At 42.9% G+C, this 16135-nt stretch overlaps 1 protein-coding gene across 1 annotated transcript in view; it reads left to right on the top strand.

Moving 5' to 3' along the window:
- The window catches only part of LOC140388146 (diphosphoinositol polyphosphate phosphohydrolase 3-beta-like), a 91329-nt gene extending 75633 nt beyond the window's left edge, over nt 1–15696 (top strand). The window contains exons 4-5 of the mRNA XM_072471865.1: nt 2362–2446; nt 13584–15696. Of these exons, the coding sequence (XP_072327966.1) occupies nt 2362–2446; nt 13584–13789 (291 nt within the window). The 3' untranslated portion in view covers nt 13790–15696. The remainder of the gene's footprint in view (nt 1–2361; nt 2447–13583) is intronic.
- Nucleotides 15697–16135: the final 439 nt, after the last annotated feature.

A 16135-nucleotide genomic window follows, 5' to 3' on the forward strand; every position in this document is an offset into this window, starting at 1 on the left:
ATTAAGGGGCAATTTTGCACGGCCAATCCACCTACCCTGCACATCTTTGGGTTGTGGGGGCGAAAGCCATGCAAACACTGGGAGAATCCACTTCTAAATCATTTATATAAATCAGAAAAAACAACAGAGCCCTGGGGAACATCACTTTCAACTCGTCTCCAGTCTGAGAAATGCCCATCTATACCTACCCTCTGTTTCCTATCTCTTAGCCAACTTCTAATCCTTCTAATCCATGCTAACAAGGACCCATCAATCCCAAACCTTTTTTAATTTGCTATCCAACCTGTCATGTAGCACTATATCGAATGCGTTCTGGAAGTCCAAATATGCAATATCCCCAGCACTACTCTTATCTATTGTCTGTGACACCTCGTCAAAGAACTCAATTAAATTTGTCAGACATGACCTGCCCTTGACAAAGCTATGTTGATTGTCCAGTATTAACTTATTTTTCTCTCCGTGTATATTTATCTCATCCCGTATTATGGCCTCCCATCAGTTTTCCCACTATTGATGTCAAGCTGACGGGTCTGTAGTTTCCTACGTTTTCCTTCGTCCCTTTCTTAAATAACGGCGTCATATTGGCAATCATCCAGTCCCCGGGGACTAATCCTGTGTTCAGAGAGGCCTGGAAAATTCCTGTCAACGGCTCCGCAATATGCTCCCTTATCTCTCTCAGCAATCTAGGATGCATCCCATCCGGGCCGAAAGAGAAAATGCTGGAAAATCTCAGCAAGTCTGGCAGCATCTGTAGGGAGAGAAAAGAGCGAACGTTTCGAGTCCGATGACTACATCTGGGCCTGGTGACTTCTCTACCTGGAGTGCTGCCAACCTTCCAAAACCTTTTCTTTATATGTCACTATACTGCTCAGTTCCTCAGGTTTTCAACTGGGTGATTGTCGACGTCTTCTAATTTGGTAAAGACCGAAGCAAAGTGCTCATTTAGTACCATTGCCATTCGCTCTGCTTCAGTTAGAAGTTTACTCTGCTTGTCCCTTATGGGCCCCACTCTCTCCTTCACTAATCTTTTACCGTTAATATGCTTGAACATTTTGTTACTTGTTTTGGCACAGTCTGCAATCCATTCCTCATGGTTCCTCTTGGCCTTCCTTATTCCAGCCTGACAGTTGGCAAGTAACATTTTTTCCACTAGTGCCAGGCAATCAATATCTCCAACATGAGAGAATCTAACCATCACCCCTTGATATTCAGTGGCATTACCATCCTGAATCCCCTCTATCGACATCCTGGGGGTTACCATTGACCAGGAACTCAATTGGACTAGCCATATAAATACTATGGATACAAGAGCAGATCAGGGGCTAGGAGTCCTGCGACAAGTCCCTCTCCTCCTGCAGCCTGTCCACAATCTGCAAGATGCAAGTCAGGAGTGTGATGGAACACACTCTTACCTGGATGAGTGCAGCTCCATCAACGCCAGAAACTCAACACCATCCAGGAAACAGCCTGCTTGATTAACATCCTTTCCATAAACATTCACTCCCTCCATCACCGTTGCACAGTAGCAGCCGTGTGTACCACCTGCATGATACCCTGCTGGAACTAACTCAACCAAGGCTCCTTAAACAGCACCTTCCAATCTATAACCATTACCATCTAGAAGAACAAGATCAGCAGATATATGGGAACACCACCACTCGGACGTTCCTCTCCAAGCCACTCACCGGACCTGGAAATCTATCACTGCTCCTTCACTGTCACTGGGTCAAAATACTGGAACTCTGTCCTTAACAGCAACGTGGGTGTACCTACACCACAAGGACTGCAGCGGTTGAAGAAGGCAATTCATCACCTTCTGAAGGATAAATGGGGGTGGGCAATGAATGCTGTCCTAACCAGTGCAACCCAAATCCCATAAATGAATTTTTTTTTAAAAGCACTGCATCTACAATTTTCTGTTATCATTTGACCCAAGTTTATCTACTTTCTCCAGTGTCATGCAGTCCACGTCAACCTCCACTCTAATTTTGTCTAATGTATTCCTTCTGACCAACATTGTTTTTGTCTTCTAAGCTTCTTCTTGATGGGCCTCTTCTGATTCTGTAGGGTGTGTTGAGCTGTCTGCATCCACATGTTTGATCTTGCCTCCAATTTTTACGTGAAACACCTCTGATTCTCTGCAATATGCCCTCACGCTCTTCCTTAATCTTTGATAGCCGTAGACCTGAGCATTGTTCTGATCGAGCACCATTCTTGTGATGCAGCATAATTTTAGAATGTATACTTGATAACTTCAGATTCCCATGCAGTGAATGTGGATAGATGCATGGCTCTCTGATATAGTTTGCTAATATTCTCCAATCTCCTTTTTGAACACTTTTTCCTTCTTCTTTGCAATAGAATCAAGATCGAAAACACAGAACTTATGTGTATGTTCTCGTAGTGACAGAAATTCTGGAAGATTGGGAGGATTCCGTTAATATTGGTAAGCTCAAAAATATTTTCGCAGTTAATGGATTTACTGCCTGATGCATTATCTTTCATCAATATATCTCCAATAAGGTTAGTATAACATTATAAAACTCAACGAAAACTGCTCCAAGGAAGGCATTAATGGATTTCACAACTGTAAGTACATTTCATTGTGATTTAAGGTAAGTAGCATTTTAAACGTGGATGAAGATCTTTTGCTGTGTTTGCAAAATTAAGTGAAGAACCTTTGGGATGAAAAGTCAAATCCTTATTGAATTAAAACCCAGGTGATCTGATCTCTCTGGGAGAAGGTTTTGGGGGAGGGAAGGAATAATGAAGCCACCGAAACACAAATTTCAGTGCAGCTCTCCATGGGAGTGGAAGGGAGTGAGATGGAGGTTCCTTGTTGGAACTAGCAGAGATATTGAATGCTGAGGGCTAATTTGGATAAATGAAAATGCTATTTATTCAGGAGCTTTCATAAAATCATAGAATTTACAATGCAGAAGGAAGCCATTTGGCCCATTGAGTCTGCACCGGTCCACGCCTCCACCCTATCCCAGTAACCCGACCTAACCTTTTGGACGCCAAGGGGCAATTTAGGCAACACTGGGAACATGGACTATATTTGAGATTATTCTGATGCAAAAGTTAGCTATGTTTGTCCCCAAAGTACAAACAAGCATGTGGTTAAACAAAGCAAACACATGTTTTAGAAACTTATCTTTCTCCTCAACTCTGCTTAACCCTGTCATGTTAACTACCATACTGTTTTCCCTCCCACTTTAGCAGAAAGCTGTCACCTCACACAGGATAATGTTTTGGTTGTTATGAAGGAGAATGAACTGAGCAAATACCATAGGCGATTTTGAATTTGGCTGTGTTAACCCAGCATCACATTTCTCTGACAACCTGCAGCATGTATTTTATCCTTAATTTGACACCAAATGCTAATATCTCAAATTTAAAATCTCTCATTGTTGACAATGTACCAACTGAATTTATTTAATAAAATGAACAAGTAAATGATTTAAAGTGCACATTTTCATCCAAATTCCTATTTGGAAGTTCGAGAGGATTGCAACATTAATAATATCCCTGTGTAAAAGTTTTATATGCACTCTGATTTTCTTGTATTACCAATGTATTACCAAGACTTGAACTATATCGCTTGGAAATTTCCACATGCCATCTTGGACTCAAAACACATACCATTCCTCCTGTATCCCGAAGGAACTTGGATTTTCCTGGATGCAAATAATAGCCACTTCAACTGTCAAGCAGGAAACTGAACCAATCAATCTGTCTGACAAGTGTGATATTTTTCATCTGAACATACAAATTAGGAGTAGGTCCACTCGGCCCCTCAAGCCTGCTGTACCATTCAATACGATCATAGCTCATCTGATTGTAACCTCCATATCCCTGAACCTTTCACCCCTTTGTTAATCAAGAACCTATCTAGCTCTGCCTTTAAAATATTCAAAGACTCTGCATCCACTTCCTTTTGAGGGAGAGAGTTCCAGAGACTCACGACCCTCAGAAAATGTCTTCACATCTCCTGTCTTGAATGAGCAACCCGTTATTTTTAAACTGTGACCCCTGGCTCTAGATTCTCAGACGAGAGGAACATCCACTCTGTCAATACCCCTCAGGATCTTAAAGGTTTTGATCAAAATTCTAGTGGATACAAACTTAACCTCTCCAACCTTTCCACAAGCTTATGGACCATCAACAACTGGCGATCTTTGTTTTGTAGTTTTAGTGAATTCTGACTGTAGCTTTTTAAAAAAAATTTGTGGTTAGTCACTGAATTGAACCGAGCTTCTATGGTGCTAAAACAAGCCAGAGTGGAAAGTTGGCATTTAACTTGCAGAAGAGGCCCCCGAGTTGGAGCGGAGACGAGGTTGTACTTGGTTGAACAGAGCTGTGATCCAACCCCATTTAGAGTGCAAAGTTGCTTTTGGGCACCATGCTTCAAGGAGGCTCCAATGGCCATGGAAGGCGTACAGTGCAGATTCAAGAGAATGAAACTGGACTTGAGGGCAGGCTGCATAAACTTGGCTGGAATTCCCTCGAGTATAGATTTGAGGATTATCTGATCAATGTGTTACCAGGATAGGTACAGAGGAACTATTTTTTTTTTTAATGATCTTTATTGTCACAAGTCGGCTTACATTATCACTGCAATGAAGTTACTGTGAAAAGCTCTTAGTTGCCACACTCCGGCGCCTGTTCGGGTACAAAGAGGGAGATTTCAGATTGTCCAAATTACCTAACAAACACTTCTTTCGGGACTTGTGGGAGAAAACCGGAGCACCCAGAGGAAACCCACGCAGACACGGGGAGAACGTGCAGACTCCACACAGACAGTGACCCAACCTGGGACCCTGGAACTGAAGCAACAGTGCTGACAATTGTGCTATCGTGCCGCCTAACTTGCTCCTAATTTGCCCCTTAGTGTCCAAAAGATTACTTTGAGGAATGAGGGCATAATCTTAATTAGAACAAGGCTAGTCAGGAGCGAAGTTGTGAGGCACTTTGTGCACAGGACAGCGGGAATCTGGAATGTTCCTCCCAAAAGGTTGTGGAGGAATAGGGGTCAGTTGCAACTCTCCGACTGGGAGTTTTGATTTTGGTAAGTGCATCAAGGGCTATGAAACTATGGCAGGTAAATGGAGGCTGTTGAGTTGAGTGATCTTCAGTTCCTATGTAAACTTCATTTTTACCAGACCAATGTAGTCATTCCTTAAATTTAACCTGCATGCAGACTTTCTCAAGTCCATTCATTGTTATGGTTCTGACCTATGGATTAGTGGCTCTATTAATAGTTGGTACTCTCATTAGTTTCCATTCACTGGAAATCTTTTAAGCACTGGACCTTCTCAGCAAAAGATTTGGTTATTCCCTCTATGAAAGTCGCAGTATATTCTATGGTCGAGGAGCAGGGAGATTGTGACCCTCTGTGTACTTTTAAAGGAACTTGGTATATTTTTTTAAATTTCCTCTTTTGGAATCCACTGATCAATTGGCTAAATGACTCTTTGGATGGAAGTTGAATCTACAGATAAAAAGAATGTCATTTCAGTGAATCTTGTAGAAGGCCACAAAATCTGAATCTTCAGTGGGCTTAAGGAAGTTACACAGTGATGAATTGTGATCCGAATCCAGTTAATGTTTCCAGAACAGATACCCATGTAGTGAAAACTATTTATCTTATTCAGTCACTGTTGATGAGGTCGTAGTTATGCACCTTTTTTGTTTTTGGAAGACTAGAATACTTTGCAACCATTATGTTGGGGCACTTTCCACTTCGATATATTGCCAATTGTGGCTTGTGCTATGACTGTGTGATGAAGCTTGGTAGATGTGCATTTTGGGCCTTCTATTCTTGTGTAATTTTTTGGGGCTTAAAAATTTTAAAGATCTATTTGGTTTCTTATGATTCAGCTCATAGAAGAATGTTCCCAATGGTGGGGGAGTCCAGAACCAGGCATCCGAGGATACAGGATAAAACAAATCACTGCGGATGCTGGAATTTTATAATGCTGGAAAATCTCAGCAGGTCTGGCAGCATCTGTAGGGAGAAGAAAAGAGCTAACATTTTGAAAGGGTCATCCACACACACAACATTAGCTCTTTTCTCTCCCTACAGATGCTGCCAGACCTGCTGAGATTTTCCAGCATTTTCCCGTCAGAGGATACAGGGTAGAAAACAGAGATAAGGAGAAACTTCACCCAAAGAGTGGTGAGCCTGTGCAATTCTCTACCACAGAAAGCAGTTGAGGCTAAAACATTGTATGTTTTCAAGAAGGAGTTGGATATGGCACTTGGGGCTAAAGGAATCAACGGGTAATGAATCAGGGGAATTCTTTACTGCATAGAGCTGCAGAGGCTAGATTGTTACGTACGTTCAAGGCTGAGATAAATAGATTTTTGATCAGTAAAGGAATTGAGGGTTATGGGGATATGTCAGGAACATGAGTTGAGGATTATAGCCGAGAAGGCATTGAGCTGAATGACCTACTTCTGCTCTTGCATTTTATGGTCTTTTGGATATGGGGGGAAAAGTGGGAACCAGTTACTGAGTTGGATGGTCAGCTTTGATGATGAATAGCAGAGCAGGCTTGAAGGGCCGAATGGCCTACTCTTGCTCCTATTTCTATGTATGTGTTTCATCGTCTCAGTGACAGCTCTTCCAAAGAGCTATCCAATAAATTGCACTTCCCCATATCTCTAATTTGTCTCTTCAAGCATTTTATCTAGTTTTTGTTTTTTGAAAGGTACTCAATGAATTTACTCTCTGAATTTACTTCCATTGGCCTTTCAGGCAGTGCATTCCAGATCGTAACTCGCTTCTTTAAAAAATTAACTCCCCTCATGTCATCCTTGGTTCTTTTGCGATCATCTGAACTCTATATCCATTGTAACTGACCCTTCTGCATGCCCTCTGCTTTTTATAAAGGCAGCATCCCTTGCACTTTCTCAACTTGTCCTGACACCTCCAAAGATCTGTGTGCATATACCTCCAGGTTTCTCTGTCCCTGCACCCTCTTTAAAATTTAACTATTTAGTTTATGTTGTCTGCTCATTCTTCACTTTGACTATAATTGGCAGCTTCATGGCAGATAAAATTAATAGCAGTCTATTGCTATCATTTTGAAGTTTTTTACGAGCCGGAACAATTTCTCCCCATCTACCCTGTTCAATCCCCTCACGATTTTGAACATTCCTATCAAGTCTTCTCTTGGTCTCCATCTCTCCAATGCCAAAAGTCCTAACCTCTCCAATCTATCCCCATAAACTGAAGTTTCTCATCCCCGTAACCATTCTTGTGAACCTCTTCTGCGCACTCCCAATGCATTCACATCCTTCCTATAGTGTGATGCCCATAACTGTACACCATATTCCAGCTGAAGTCTAACTAGTGTCTTGTGCAAGTTCAGCATAACCTCCTTGCTCTTTTGTACTCTGCCCCTATTAATAAAACCCAAAGTACCATATGCTTCATTATCTGCTCTCTCCATCTGTCTTGTTACCTTCAATGATCAATGCGCATATGCACAGCACGGTAAGGGTGGCACGGTAGCACAGTGGGTAGCACTGTTGCCTCACAGCTCCAGGGTCCCAGGCTTGGGTCACTGTCTGTGCAGAGTCTGCACGTTCTCCCTGTTTGCGTGGGTTTCCTCCAGGTGCTCCGGTTTCCTCCCACAAGTCCCGAAAGACGTGCTGTTTCGTAATTTGGACATTCTGAATTCTCCCTTGGTTTACCCGAACAGGCGCCGGAATGTGGCGATTCGGGGATTTTCACAGTAACTTCATTGCAGTGTTAATGTAAGCCTACTTGTGACAATAAAGATTATTATTATTGTTAGCCGTAGGACACGAGGAAAATCCCCTGTTCGTTGAAGTAGTCCTTTGGGATGTTTTATGTCAACTTGGTTGGATGGACTGGACCTTGGTTAAACATCTCATCTGAAAGACGCCTCTGACTTTCCTCAATACTGCATTGTGTGTCAGCCAAGTCCCTCTGTTCATGCACTAAAATAAAATGTATCACCTCTCGCTTTTCTCTACATTGAACTTCATCTGCCACCTATCTGCCCACTCCGTGGTCTATGTCCTTTTTAAAGTTTTACACCGTCCTCTTCGCAGTTTACAATATTTCCACAAATTTTGACATTCTCCCCTGCACACCGAGACTAGATCATTAATATAATATATATATATTAGGATAAGCAAGGGTCCTTGGAAAACACCACTACAAACCTTACTCCAGCCCCAAAAATATCCATTGACCGTTACTCTGTGCTTCCTATGAATCAAGCAATTTTGTATCCACATTGCTACTGTGCTTTTATTCTGAGCTGTATCGTCTGTGTAGAACATAGAACATTACAGCGCAGTACAGGCCCTTAGGCCCTCAATGTTGCATCGACCTGTGAAACCACTCTAAAGCCCATCTACCCTATTCGCTTATCGTCCATATGTCTATCCAATGACCATTTGAATGCCCTTAGTGTTGGCGAGTCCACTACTGTTGCAGGCAGGGCATTCCATGCCCTTACTACTCTCTGAGTAAAGAACCTACCTCTGACATCTGTCTTATATCTATCTCCCCTCAATTTAAAGCTATGTCCCCTCGTGCTAGACATCACCATCCGAGGAAGAAGGCTCTCACTGTCCACACTATCCAATCCTCAGATCATCTTGTATGCCTCAATTAAGTCACCTCTTAACCTTCTTCTCTCTAACGAAAACAGCCTCAAGTCCCTCAGCCTTTCCTCATAAGATCTTCCCTCCATACCAGGCAACATTCTAGTAAATCTCCTCTGCACCCTTTCCAATGCTTCCACATCCTTCCTATAATGCGGCGACCAGAATTGCACGCAGTACTCCAAATGCGGCCGCACCAGAGTTTTGTACAGCTGCAACATGACCTCATGGCTCCAAAACTCAATCCCTCTCCCAATAAAAGCTAACACACCGTACGCCTTCTTAACAACCCTCTCAACCTGGGTGGCAACTTTCAGGGATCTATGTACATGGACACCGAGATCTCTCTGCTCATCCACACTGCCAAGAATCTTACCATTAGCCCAGTACTCTGTCTTCCTGTTATTCCTTCCAAAATGAATCACCTCACACTTTTCTGCATTAAATTCCATTTGCCACCTCTCAGCCCAGCGCTGCAGCTTATCAATGTCCCTCTGTAACTTGTAACATCCTTCCGCACTGTCCACAACTCCACCGACTTTAGTGTCATCTGCAAATTTACTCACCCATCCTTCTACGCCCTCCTCCAGGTCATTTATAAAAATGACAAACAGCAGTGGCCCCAAAACAGATCCTTGTGATACACCACTAGTAACTGGACTCCAGTCTGAACATTTCCCATCAACCACCACCCTTTGTCTTCTTCCAGCTAGCCAATTTATGATCCAAACAGCTAAATCACCCTGAATCCCATGCCTCTGTATTTTCTGCAGTAGCCTACCGTGGGGAACATTATCAAATGCTTTACTGAAATCCATATACACCACCAACTGCTTTACCCTCATCCACCTGCTTGGTCACCTTCTCAAAGAACTCAATAAGGTTTCTGAGGCACGACCTACCCTTCACAAAACCGTGTTGACTATCTAATCAAATTATTCCTTTCCAGATGATTATACATCCTATCTCTTATAAAGCTTTCCAAGATTTTGCCCATAACAGAAGTAAGGCTCACTGGTCTATAGTTACCGGGGTTGTCTCTACTCCCCTTCTTGAACAAGGGGACAACATTTGCTAGCCTCCAGTCTTCTGGCACTATTCCTGTAGACAAAGATGACTTAAAGATAAAAGCCAAAGGCTCAGCAATCTCCTTCCTAGCTTCCCAGAGAATCCTAGGATAAATCCCATCCGGCCCAGGGGACTTATCTATTTTCACACTTTCCAGAATTGCTAACACCTCCTCCTTATGAACCTCAAGCCCTTCTAGTCTAGTAGCCTGAATCTCAGTATTCTCCTCGACAACATTGTCTTTTTCCTGTGTGAATACTGACGTAAAATATTCATTTAGCACCTCTCCTATCTCCTCGGACTCCAAGCACAACTTCCCACTACTGTCCTTGACTGGCCCTACTCTTGCCCTAGTCATTCTTTTATTCCTGACATATCTATAGAAAGCTTTACGGTTATCCTTGATCTTACCTGCCAAAGACTTCTCATGTCCCCTCCTTAGCTCTCTCTTTAGGTCCTTCCTAGCTAACTTGTAACTCTCGAACCTTCATGTCTCATCTTTACATAAGCCTCCTCCTTCCTCTTGACAAGTGTTTCAACTGCTTTAGTAAGCCACGGTTCCCTTGCTCGACCACTTCCTCCCTGCCTGACAGGTACATACTTATCAAGGACACGTAGCAGCTGTTCCTTGAACAAGCTCCACATTTCCATTGTGCCCATCCCCTGCAGTTTTCCTCTCCAGCCGATGCATCCTAAGTCTTGCCTCATCGCATCATAATTGCCTTTCCCCCAGATATAACTCTTGCCCTGCGGTATATACCTATCCCTTTCCATCACTAAAGTAAACTTAATCGAATTGTGGTCACTATCACCAAAGTGCTCGCCTACCTCCAAATCTAACACCTGTCCTGGTTCATTACCCAGTATCAAATCCAATATGGCCTCTCCTCTCGTTGGCCTATTTACATACTGTCAGGAAACCCTCCTGCACACATTGGACAAAAACAGACCCACCTAAAGTACTCTAACTATAGCGTTTCCAGTCAATATTTAAGTCCCCCATAACAACTACCCTGTTGCTTTCGCTCCTAGAATTTCATAGAATTTACAGTGCAGAAGGAGGCCATTCGGCCCATCGAGTCTGCACCGGCTCTTCGAAAGCGCACCCTATCCCCATAACCCAGTAACCCCACCCAACACTAAGGGCAATTTAGCATGGCCAATCCACCTAACCTGCACATCTTTGGACTGTGGGAGGAAACCGGAGCACCCGGGGGAAACCCACGCACACATTGGGAGAACGTGCAGACTCTGCACAGACAGTGATTCAAGCCGGGAATCGAACCTGGGACCTTGGAGCTGTGAAGCAATTATGCTAACCACCATGTTACCGTGCTGCCCATATCCAGAATCTATTCCTATCCAGAATCAACTTTGCAATCCTTTTCTCTACATCTCTGGAACTTTTCGGAGGCCTATAGAAAACCCCTAACAGGGTGACCTCTCCTTTCCTGTTTCTAACCTCAGCCCATACTACCTCAGTAGACGAGTCCTCATCAAACGTCCTTTCTGCCACCGTAATACTGTCCTTGACTAACAATGCCACCCCTCCCCCTCTTTTACCACCTTCCCTGAGCTTACTGAAATATCTAAACCCTGACACCTGCAACAACCACTGCTGCCCCTGCTCTATCCATGTCTTCGAAATGGCCACAACATCGAAGTCCCAGGTACCAACCCATGCCGCAAGTTCACCCACCTTATTCCGGATGCTCCTGGCATTGAAGAAGGCACACTTTAAACCACCTTCCTGCCTGCCGATACACTCCTGCAACTTTGATAGGTTACTCATGACCTCACTACTCTCGACCTCCTGTATACTGGAGCTACAATTCAGGTTCCCAAGCCCCTGCTGAACTAGTTTAAACCCTCCTGAAGAGCATTAGTAAATTTCCCCCCCAGGATATTGGTACCCCTCTGGTCCAGGTGTAGACCATCCCGTTTGTAGAGGTCCCACCAACCCCAGAATGAGCCCCAATTATCCAGAAATCTGAAACCCTCCCTCCTGCACCATCCCTGTAGCCACGTGTTCAACTCCTCTCTCTCCCTATTCCTTGTCTCGCTATCACGTGGCACGGGTAACAACCCAGAGATAATAACTGTTTGTCCTAGATCTAAGTTTCCACCCTAGCTCTCTGAATTCCTGCCTTACATCCCTATCCCTTTTTCCTACCTATGTCGTTGGTACCTATGTGGACCACGACTTGGGGCTGCTCCCCCTCCCCTTAAGGATCCCGAAAATACGATCCGAGACATCACGGACCCTGGCACCTGGGAGGCACCACACCAACCGTGAGTCCCTCTCGTTCCCACAGAATCTCCTATCTATTCACCTAACTATGGAGTCTCCAATGACTAATGCTCTGCTCCTCTCCCCCCTTCCCTTCTGAGCAACAGGGACAGACTCTGTGCCAGAGGCCTGTACTCCATGGCTTACCCCTGGTAAGTCATCCCCCCAACAGTATCTAAAGCGGTATACTTGTTACTAAGTGGAATGGCCACAGTGGATCCCTGTACTGACTGCTTCCTCCCAGACCCTCTCACCGTCACCCATCTATCTTTATTCTTCGGAGTAACTACATCCCTGAAGCTTCTATCTATGACCACCTCTGCCTCCCGAATGATCCGAAGTTCATCCAGCTCCAGCTCCAGTTCCCTAACGTGGTTTCTGAGGAGCTGGAGCTGGGTGCACTTCCCACAGATGAAATCAGTAGGGATACTGACTGCATCCCTCACCTCAAACATTCTGCAGGAGGAACATTGCACTACCTTCCCTGCCATCCCCTCTAGATTAAAAAAAAAGAAAGAGCTTACCTGTTATTCACTCCCCTTCTCAGCAAGCACTCACTCAGCACCCTCTGCGCCCCACACAATAACACCTGAGGGAAAAGAAAAGAAAAACTACTTACCAGTCACCAGCCAATCCCTTACCTGCAGGCTGTGACGTCACGGTTCACCTTCTTTCTACTTCTACCTGCCCTCGAGCCTTCCTCTTAATCTTTACAGCAGTTGTTTTTTTTTTTGGTTAGAGGAGGGGGTAGGGAGGGAAACACTGAAGAAGTGTTTCAGGTTTAAGTGTCACTTGACAACGGCTCCTCCACAAAGCATCTTAAAGTTCCCCCGCAACAGCCAATCAGCAGCTCTGCTCTACTGCCCTCTGCTGGATGCTTGTCTTCACTTGAACAGCTGGGGTCTTTTGCTCAGGTACACTTTCAAGTTAGGGTGAGCACAACGGCGTATGCAGATTTCCCCCGCAACAGCCAATCAGCAGCTCCGCTCTACAGCCCTCTGCTGGATCAAATGCTTTCGACACAGTGGCACTGTATCGAATGCTTTCTGAAAGTCTATGTACACCACATCAAACAGCATTGCCCTCGTCAACCTTTTCTGTTACCACCTCAAAACTCAAGTTAGTTAAGCACAATTTGTCCTTTAGAAATCCATGCTGGTGCTTCCTAATTGTATTTTAATTTATTCTATTATGCTCTATCTACCAAAGTCCAGGTCATTATTAAATACCAAAAAGAGCAGTGATCCTAATATCAAGCCCTTGGAAACAACACTTTAAACCCCTTGACACATGTGATGATGTGAGCTAGTGCCCTATTTCTCTCTGCTTAAGAGGTGTGGGCTATTCAATGTGCATTCCCTCACACTTCCCTCCAGAATTTTAAAAAAACGAGCATTCACTGTTGTGCCCTTGTTCAGTTTTGTATCTGCGCTGTTTTAATCCTGTGGACACTAATTTTGCTGACCAGTCTCATTTTGTGGTACCTTTAGAAAATGCCTTTTGGAAGTCCTATGATCAATATCATTAGCAAAAGAAGTTGATTTTTTTTTTTCTCTTTTAAATCTTGCTTCCACAGGAAGGAAAAGGCAGTGGTTTAAAGTTGAAGATGCAATTGGAGTTTTGCAGTGTCACAAACCGGTACACGCCGAGTACTTGCGAAAGCTGAAACTGGGCAATTCAAACACGAATGGAAACTCTCTGGTCTCCACAAATTCAGTTGGCACAGCCACTGTGTACGTGACCTCTTCCCAAACTTCAGGGATGTCATCTGACCTCAGATGAAATGGACATTCACATGTGGCCTTTCTGCTCATGTGCAGTCAATTAGGAAATTGCATTCTGCTTTGGAAAGCAGAATGGTCTAGGTTAGACTGTATATGCATAAATACTTTGCATGAATACTTGCAGTGTTGATATGAAACTTTTTATGATGTAAAATAGTGTTGAAAACCAAAGCCATACACTGATTTATGTTAGCATTATTTTGTTAGACATGCCTTGCAGGCCACTAACTGTTTTAAGATTACATTATACAACAGGATATATTTAATCCTGTTTCAATTTTACCATGCATAGCATGCCACAGATGTGAAAATGACTTTCTATATTGGTGTTTTACAATGGTGATGTGGTATCTGATGAATGTTTTCCACATCAAAATTAAATTCTGAGAAATACTTAGAATGAACTATTAGAAAGTCTTTGATTGTTCCACACGATTTGAAAATTTAAATCTTGAGAAATGAATTGCCCCTTTTGAATTGTTTGGGTAACCGGTTTAGAAGCTTTTTTTTTCAAAATTGATCATTTTATGTGCTGTTAATTAAAATGTGCGTATATTCCTGATTTCAAATGTCCTTTCATCTCATTTTGCTGATCAGTAGTTAAACATGAATATTTCCTACCTGCCCAACACTATGTTCAATAACTTAAAATTCTTAGAATTCCGTTATCAATTAAAAGTTGCCAATTTTGTTTTTGTACTGTTATTGTTTGTCCACATCCTGCACCAATTTGATCTTTTTCTTCCTAGCTGATTTGCCCTTTTCAATTTTTCTCTTGAATTCATTTTTTCTTTTGTTCGTGCTCTCTTTCAATCTCAAACCAGTAACCCCGTACCCAAGTTGCTCTCCGATGTTTGGAAAATGCCTCTTATTCTGCAGTTGAAGTACTGCTGGAGTTTGCAAATATACTAGACTCCCAGTCCCAATAAAACAAATTCTGTCCTACAGTCTAGAGGGTACTTCTCAAAGCTGAATGGTATCTATTTAATATTATTGCCTGTGCCAAATTCAACTTGTTTCCTCAATTTTGGTATTTGAAGTCGTTAAAAATCGATTAACTTTCACATGTCGGTTGCCTGGATCTGTTTTGTTTCCAAGTTTCTATTTCTATATGTTTATACCTTGCTGATTGGAAGAGGTGATGGTCTGTTTTAAATGAAGTAACACTCCAGGGTCTCTAGTTTGTGATTGCCCCTTAGATGGAAATGATATAAGGCAATTTACAGGATTTTGATTTTGGGGCAGTTTTTTCTTTTCGTTTTAAGATTGCAATTATAAAGATTGTTTAGCCTTTTAAACTTTTGCGGGCACGAATTGGATGGCAAGATGGGTTCATGTTCACCTATTGTGGGTTGTTCAGAATCAGAATCAGCGACACCGTTCGCCCATAGCCAGTATGAAGCCTGCCATACTTCACCCTGCTGTATTTGGAGGTGTTCCTCAAAGCTTAAAGGATTTGAGGGTTTGTAGATCTCCATGTAATTGGAACACTTTTTTTTAACCTGAAGAATGGAAGTGTGCTCCATTTCTATCTTTTTGAACTCCTGCTCAGTGGCCTCTAACCCTACCTTGTTAAATAATTTTTGTTAGATGTGTGGTTAAATTGCAATATTGAGTTTGAAGACAGTAGCTTAAAGTCTCTCACGAATGAACCTGCCTTATACAGTCACAATCTGATACAATCACAACCTGTTGCATTTAACAATTCACTATTGCTTCATTTAATTAGTGCCCTCATTATCTATTGGTTTCTAGCTCCATTTATAGAGACTTGTCACCTTCCTTTAAAAGCTTTCTGTACAGTCCTAAAGACACCATTCGAGAGAGTCTACTGTATTTGATTTTAAAAAAATCATTTTCTTAATGAGACTAATAGTCTTGAATAAAACTGAATTTTGAACAAAATGTGCTTGCACTTATTTCTACTAATGATTTGTTCTTTTATCCCAGTATGGACAGCAGACACAAGGGGACGCAACCACCTGCAAGTTTCCCTCCAAGCCGCACACCATCCTGACTTGGAAATATTTAATAATCTTTATTGTCACAAGTAGACTTACATTAACACTGCAATGAAGTTACTGTGAAAAGCCTTGTAGTCGCCACATTCCGGCGCCTGTTCGGGTACACAGAGGGAGAATTCAGAATGTCCAAATTACCTAACAGCACATCTTTTGGGACTTGTGGGAGGAAACCGGAGCACCCGGAGGAAACCCACGCAGACACTGGGAGAACGTACAGACAGTGACCCAAGTGAGAATTGAACCTGGGACCCTGGCTCTGTGAAGCAACAGTGCTAACCACTGTGCTACCATGCCGCTGTGCTATATGACCATTGCTTCAT

This window comes from Scyliorhinus torazame, chromosome 13 (assembly GCF_047496885.1).
Source record: "Scyliorhinus torazame isolate Kashiwa2021f chromosome 13, sScyTor2.1, whole genome shotgun sequence".
Classification (NCBI taxonomy): Eukaryota; Metazoa; Chordata; class Chondrichthyes; order Carcharhiniformes; family Scyliorhinidae; genus Scyliorhinus; species Scyliorhinus torazame.